The 6,781-nt window shown below is 34.7% G+C and overlaps 1 protein-coding gene across 1 annotated transcript; it reads left to right on the top strand.

Annotated features, from left to right (window-relative positions):
- The first annotated feature begins 235 nt into the window (after window positions 1-235).
- On the top strand, window positions 236-5,101 carry LOC112797375 (probable methyltransferase PMT15). The gene is made up of 6 exons (XM_025840279.3): window positions 236-1,302; window positions 2,933-3,143; window positions 3,249-3,546; window positions 4,012-4,404; window positions 4,523-4,600; window positions 4,695-5,101. Exons 1-6 carry the CDS (start codon window positions 601-603, stop codon window positions 4,933-4,935), a joined length of 1,923 nt encoding a protein of 640 aa, XP_025696064.1. The 5' UTR covers window positions 236-600; the 3' UTR covers window positions 4,936-5,101.
- Window positions 5,102-6,781: the final 1,680 nt, after the last annotated feature.

The raw sequence follows: 6,781 nt of genomic DNA, 5'->3' as shown, positions 1-6,781 counted from the left end.
TTTTTAGTAATATAATTAGATGAATCATGAATGTAAATAATGTATACACGTCTTGACCTTTCCTACTAATTATGCACATTCAATTCAAACGACCACTATTAAAAAATAAAATAACATAATATAATTATTTTTATCAACAAATAAGTTACTGATGTAGAGAAATAAAGTCTTAATTGAGGTGGAATAGAGGAGGAGGTTGTAACTATGTAATTAAACATAGAGAGAAAACCAAAATACAACGAATTCCATTTCACCCACAGAAATTATCCACACCAAGACACTAACAACAAAAACTATATACAACTCCCTCTATAGTCATATAGCTCTCTATAAAAGCATAAACTCTTCATTTTTCTTCAACAACCATCAACATTTTCGTTCCATATTCAATTCTCAATATTCTTCATCGAAAAGATATATCATATATCCCTCTCTTATAACATATAAAAACCTTGGAAACTCCAAACTCTTCTTCCACCAATTCTTTCTCTTCTTTCTTTCCTTCTTTCTTTCTTCTCTCTCTCTATGATCACACAGTAAGTAACTGAAGAAAAAGAAAAGAAAAGAAGGTAAACACATTGAACAACGTAACGTTGATCAATGGCGAATAATCATAATAACTGGGTTTCAGTTCTTGTTCAGAACTTAACCTCCAAGAAACAAACCAATCTTCTCAAAAACCTATACTTTCTCACCTTCACCACCGTGCTCTGCACCCTCTTCTACCTCCTCGGCCTCTGGCAACACTCCACCACCCCTTTCTCCGCCGGAACAACAACCACACAATACCTCTCCACCACCACCTGCCCCGATCCGGCAATCTCCAATTCCACCGCCGCCGCCCTTGACTTCTCCGCGCACCACACCATTCCAGACCCCACTTCCACCCCCGCGCGTGAGTTTCACGCGCCTCCGTGCGATCCTTCTTTCTCCGAGTACACGCCATGCGAGGACGTGAAGCGATCGTTGAGTTTCCCGCGCGACCGACTCATCTACCGGGAGAGGCACTGTCCGGCGCCGAACGAGATTCTCCGGTGTCGAATTCCGGCGCCGTTCGGGTACCGGATACCTCTGCGGTGGCCGGAGAGCCGCGATGCGGCGTGGTATGCGAATGTGCCGCACAAGGAGCTCACTGTGGAGAAGAAGAACCAGAATTGGGTTCACTACGAAGGTGACCGGTTCAGGTTCCCCGGTGGTGGGACCATGTTTCCACGTGGCGCAAGCGCCTACATTGATGATATCGGACGGCTCATAAACCTCCGCGATGGGTCCATCAGAACCGCCTTGGACACCGGTTGTGGGGTAATGCTTTCAACTATTTTCCGTTGACTTTGACAGTTCTTGATTGATTCGACCGGCTGAAACCGGTGGCGTTTTCTGGTTCTGTTGAATGCCAACTGTTTTCTTGTTATAATCACGAATTCTAACAAACTGAAAAAACGGCAGATATAAGAAAGAAAATTAAAACTGAACAATTTCTGATTAAATTATTATTATTGAAATTATGTTTTCAATTTTGATTACTGAGAGAGTAGCTAAGTTTTTTTTTTTTTGAGTATTTTCTTTTAATTTTTCGATTGAAGAACTATCATATGGGTCTGGTTTGTTATGGTTGAGCTGGCCGGTTCAACTGAACCGGGTGGTTCAACTTCCCCAGTGGGTTGTTTAACAACTTGGAAGAATTTGGAAAGCGAAGAATTAAGAATAAGATAGACTGAGGTTGGGCCACATTTGGTGGAACCTCATCAATTGAGAATTTTCTTCTTTTATTTCTTTTTTTACTTATATTTTTTTCATTGAATGGATTTATGTTTTGGAAATTACAATTAACAATAATCTGTATAGTTGTCTGATTTTGATATGGTTTAATTTAGATTCCGAATCAAAAAACGTAAATATTCATTATGATTACAATGAGTTTTTAATTGAGAACAGATATGTATAGAAAAATGAAAATTGATTTTTTTTTTTGTCATTTTCATCCTGCTATGAAACAGATATTATATTAGGATTTAGACGAATCCCACCCATCTATTTTTTTACTATGTTCCACTTATTCTTTTCATTTCCATGTGTGATTTTTTCTATATGTTTTAATTTTTATATGTTATGTAATGTAACGCCGTCAAGGCGTCTATTTCAATTTTCCTATTTCTAATAACATCATTATTGTGGTTGATTTGGCCGTCTTATCCTAAACGGGTGACCAAAATTTATTTGGAATTATTATATTATAATCTCATAGGATCTTGCTCTAATTAATTAGATGATCACAAAAATATAGATAAGGCCTAAAGGGATTATTTTGGTTACACAAAAGTCTGAAATATGAAGCATGATGAATTGTCCTTTTGTGGATAAAGCTGATCATGAACTAGAACTTGTTTGCAAAACAATCTTCTTAAATTCTTCAAACTGAAGTAAAGTACCATTTTGACTAAGGAGCAAAATAAACATATATAGTACAGTGCACTTAGAGAACTATACTTTTGATAAGACATTGCATTATTGAAGTGCTGAAATTATTTTTTATAATCCACTTGGTGCTAAGCATAATAATAATAATAATTCAGTTTGAACTTTGAAATTCTGTTGTTTGTTAAGGAATGCCTACCCAATTTAAGCATCTCAATCATGCTAACCCCACCTGATTGATATGTTCCATAATCACACATCACTCCCTTTCCCCTTTGAAATAAATGAAAATATAGTAAGTGTTAGAAGACATTTTGGTTGGAGACTATAGTTTTGATTATACATCAGATGTCAAGCATGTTCAATTTGTTTCATTTTATTGGTACAGGGTAGTCACTAGTCACATTTTTTGGTAACATGGAATGTGTACCAACTACATTACACTTTTCTAGTTAGTTCCTATGGGAAATAGTTAATTGAAATATCTATAATTTCATTGTATGAAATTAATGTTCAGGTTGCAAGTTGGGGTGCATATCTTCTGTCACGCAACATTTTAGCAATATCGTTTGCACCAAGGGATACACATGAAGCTCAGGTTCAGTTTGCTCTTGAACGTGGAGTTCCTGCATTGATTGGAGTCCTTGCCTCAATTAGGCTTCCTTACCCTTCAAGATCCTTTGACATGGCTCACTGCTCACGTTGCCTCATTCCTTGGGGCCAATATGGTAAATCCATTATTCCTTAGAAACAGAATCTTTGTTGGTTTTACAAGTCATTGTGAATGTATGACTTAGAAGTGTTCTGGTTTTTGTTATGTTTGATCTTGGCAGATGGAATTTACTTGACCGAAGTCGATAGAGTCCTGCGGCCGGGAGGCTATTGGATCCTATCCGGGCCGCCGATAAACTGGAGGACACACTGGAAAGGTTGGGAAAGGACTCAGGAGAGTCTCAAAGAGGAACAGGATGGGATTGAGAGAGTAGCAAAGAGTCTATGCTGGAAGAAATTGATTCAGAAGGATGACCTCGCCATATGGCAGAAGCCAACCAATCACATTCATTGCAAAATCACTAGGAAGGTCTTCAAGAACAGACCCTTCTGTGAGGCACAGGATCCAGACACTGCATGGTAATTTCATATTTTTCTTCTACTTTTGATACCAATGCCTAAAAGTTTCACATTGGGTGAACTAGGTTGCAAGTTTAGTGTTAAACTTTTTTGTTGGCAATTCTTTAGAAAAAGATTGACTTGCGATTCAATTCAATTCAATCACTTCCAGTCGTAGTTCCTTATGCTATTGATTTTTTGCTTTAATTATATATAGCCTTTGCACTTTTGCAGTGTCATTTGTCAGAAAGTGCAAAAAAGTAAAATTATTCTTGCTGCCAAAGAGAGTATAGCTGTGATACCAAAACCATTTGGATAAAAAAGAGACCTTAGTTAGATCTTGTATTTCATTTTCCCACCTTGTTTCTTACTCAATTCCTTTTGGCTATTATATCTTCTTGATCATCTTAAAAAGAGAATATTCTTTTGATGGCCCTTTTTTTGGTTGCTTCCTTTCTTTCTTCATCATTAACTTTTCTGTTGTAGGTACACTAAAATGGATACATGCTTGACAAAATTACCTGAGGTGAGTGACATTAGACAAGTTAGCGGCGGCGAATTGGCGAAATGGCCCGAGAGACTAACTGCAGTTCCCCCGAGGATTAGCAGCGGAAGTTTGAAGGGAATCACGGCCGAGATGTTCAAGGAAAACACACAGCTATGGAAGAAGAGAGTGGCATACTACAAGACCATAGACTATCAGCTAGCAGAGCGTGGTAGGTATCGCAATCTCCTCGACATGAATGCTTACTTGGGAGGCTTCGCGGCTGCGCTTATCGATGATCCGGTGTGGGTGATGAACATTGTTCCTGTGGAGGCTGAGATCAACACTCTCGGTGCCATATATGAGCGTGGATTGATTGGAACCTATCAAAACTGGTAAACCTTTCTTCCATTTCCTTGAGTTCGTTCTAATTTCTAAATACACATTTCAGCACATGGTAGTTAAAGCTAGTTTACTTGCTAAATAAGTAATAACTGCTTTTCTGCCCATCAGGTGCGAAGCAATGTCGACTTATCCAAGAACTTATGACTTCATCCATGGTGATTCTGTTTTTAGCCTCTACCAGAACAAGTAAGCAGAATGTGATTTAGCTAAAACCAATTTCAGATGCACTATGTTGTTTTAATGTTCCAAAGTCCTAATTTATCAAGATAATGTGTCACAGGTGCAATATGGAGGACATTCTTCTAGAGATGGACCGGATTCTTCGGCCGCAAGGCAGCATCATATTGCGCGACGATGTGGATGTGCTGCTAAAGGTGAAGAGATTTGCAGAGGCAATGCAGTGGGATGCGAGAATCGCCGACCACGAAAAGGGGCCTCACCAAAGAGAAAAGATACTAGTAGCAGTGAAGCAGTACTGGACAGCACCACAACCTGATGAAGATCAACAAAGAAAGCTTTAGTTTGATAATATACCCTTCTGGACTCTATAACTTTGTGTATTTTTCTTTTTTCTCTTCTTCTTTTAGCCACTTTTCAAAAGAATTTTACTGAGAAATTCAATTCTTTTACAACCCCAGTTGCTGTGGCCTGTGGGTGGTGCAAATTGGAAAAATATGTTTACAGCAACTATTCTCCACTCAACCATTCATATTTTTTAGTGTTTTTAAGTTTAGGCAGCATTGATGATGTAAATTTGTCATAAGTTTCAAAGTAAATGCTCAAATGAATGGCAGCATCACAGTAATATGCTACAAGAGAATGACAAATATAATTCAAAGAGAGATGATTTTATACTATAAAAATTGTCGCACGTACTCCCACACCACAGAACTGGAGGATTATATAAGAAACAATAGATAATATGTCTAAATTAACTTTATTAACTCGCATGTATTAAAAATTATTTTATATTTAAATAACTTTTCAAATTGGCTCATTATCTGCCAAATTTTGCATTCAGCTGCATTTGACTTCGTAAAGAAAAATTTTATTTAAACTTCTTGTATTAATTAAATTAAATATTAATTTTAAAAGTATGAATCACACACTTCTTTTTTTGTCGGTCACACATCTAAATAATTTTGTTAACCAAATCTAATTAAATTGGTCTAAATTAAACAAAAATTACTCATACAACGAGCGCATGAATCACACACTTCTTCTCGTGTTTTCTTGTCTTTTTTGAGTGTTTCCTTTTCATTATCTTCTTTTGTTGCTGCTCTTTTTTCCTTCTCCTCCTCTTATTGGTTGTTGCGACATTTTTTTTCTTTTTCATTATTTGATTTTTTTCGTCTTTTTTTTCTTGTTTTATTCTTGTTAAGAGGGTGAAACAAGATGAATTATGAGTTGATGAAACACAAAGAAAAAGATGAAGAAGAAAAATATGATAAAGAAGAGAAGAATGAAGAATTTTGAATTGTGCATAATTTTTACAAAAAATAGCACAAAAATTCTTTAAATATGACACAAGAAATTTCTTAATTTTGATACTAAAATTTTTTAGCCATGATACAAATTCTTATTAAGAGGGTGAAATACTAAAATAAGAAAAAAGATGAGAATGTGAAACAAGATGATGATGATGAGAATGAGAAGGAATGAGAGTTTTGAAGAAGGAATGAGAGTTTTGAATTGTGTAGAATTTATTAGAAATAGCACCGAAACTTTTTAATCATGACACAGGTTCTTATTAGGGTGAAATAAGAAGAATTATTAGAATGTGAAATAAGAAGAAAGAAGAAAGAAAAAAGATGATGATGACGAAGGAGAGAAAAAAGAAAGAGAGTTTGAAACTTTGTAAAATTATTAGAAAAATAATACCAAATTTTTTTAACTTTGATACATAAATTTTTTTTTATTTTGACATTTAAATTTTTTAATTATGACACAAAAATTTTTAACCATTTTTTGTTATTATTATACTAATTGAATAGTATTAAACTCATATATAAGAGTTTAGCTATTTCTATGTTATTTTATAACAAATTGTTATAATTTTTTTGTTTTAAAATGTATTTAAATATATTTTATTAGTTGAGTGAATTAAGAATTAAGATTTTAGATTTTTAATTTTTTAAAAAAATTTGTGTCATTTATAAAAAATTTCAATTTATTTTTAATATATTTTTTGTGTGGTTAATCTAAAATTTATGAGTTATTTTTGTTGTTGTTATACTAATTATATAATATTGAACTAATTTAAAAGGAAGAAATAAATGATAAAAAATTAGAAATGGTGATAACAATAAAAGAGAAGATAAAAAAAATCAAAGGAGAACAAAAAAATAGTGAAAAAGAAGAGAAAAA

The sequence above is a fragment of the Arachis hypogaea genome, chromosome 4 (genome assembly GCF_003086295.3).
Source record: "Arachis hypogaea cultivar Tifrunner chromosome 4, arahy.Tifrunner.gnm2.J5K5, whole genome shotgun sequence".
Classification (NCBI taxonomy): domain Eukaryota; kingdom Viridiplantae; phylum Streptophyta; class Magnoliopsida; order Fabales; family Fabaceae; genus Arachis; species Arachis hypogaea.
Note: the sequence above shows the minus strand (reverse complement) of the source record. Positions and strands in the feature narration are given on the sequence as shown.

What these genes read in the sequence shown, in the direction of transcription:
- LOC112797375 (XM_025840279.3), top strand. Translation starts at nt 601, where the DNA reads ATGGCGAATAATCATAATAACTGGGTTTCAGTTCTTGTTCAGAACTTA. An exon ending in CAGGATCCAGACACTGCATG is followed by an intron (nt 3,547 to 4,011) that starts GTAATTTCATAT and finishes TTTCTGTTGTAG; the next exon opens with GTACACTAAAATGGATACAT. An exon ending in ATTGGAACCTATCAAAACTG is followed by an intron (nt 4,405 to 4,522) that starts GTAAACCTTTCT and finishes TCTGCCCATCAG; the next exon opens with GTGCGAAGCAATGTCGACTT.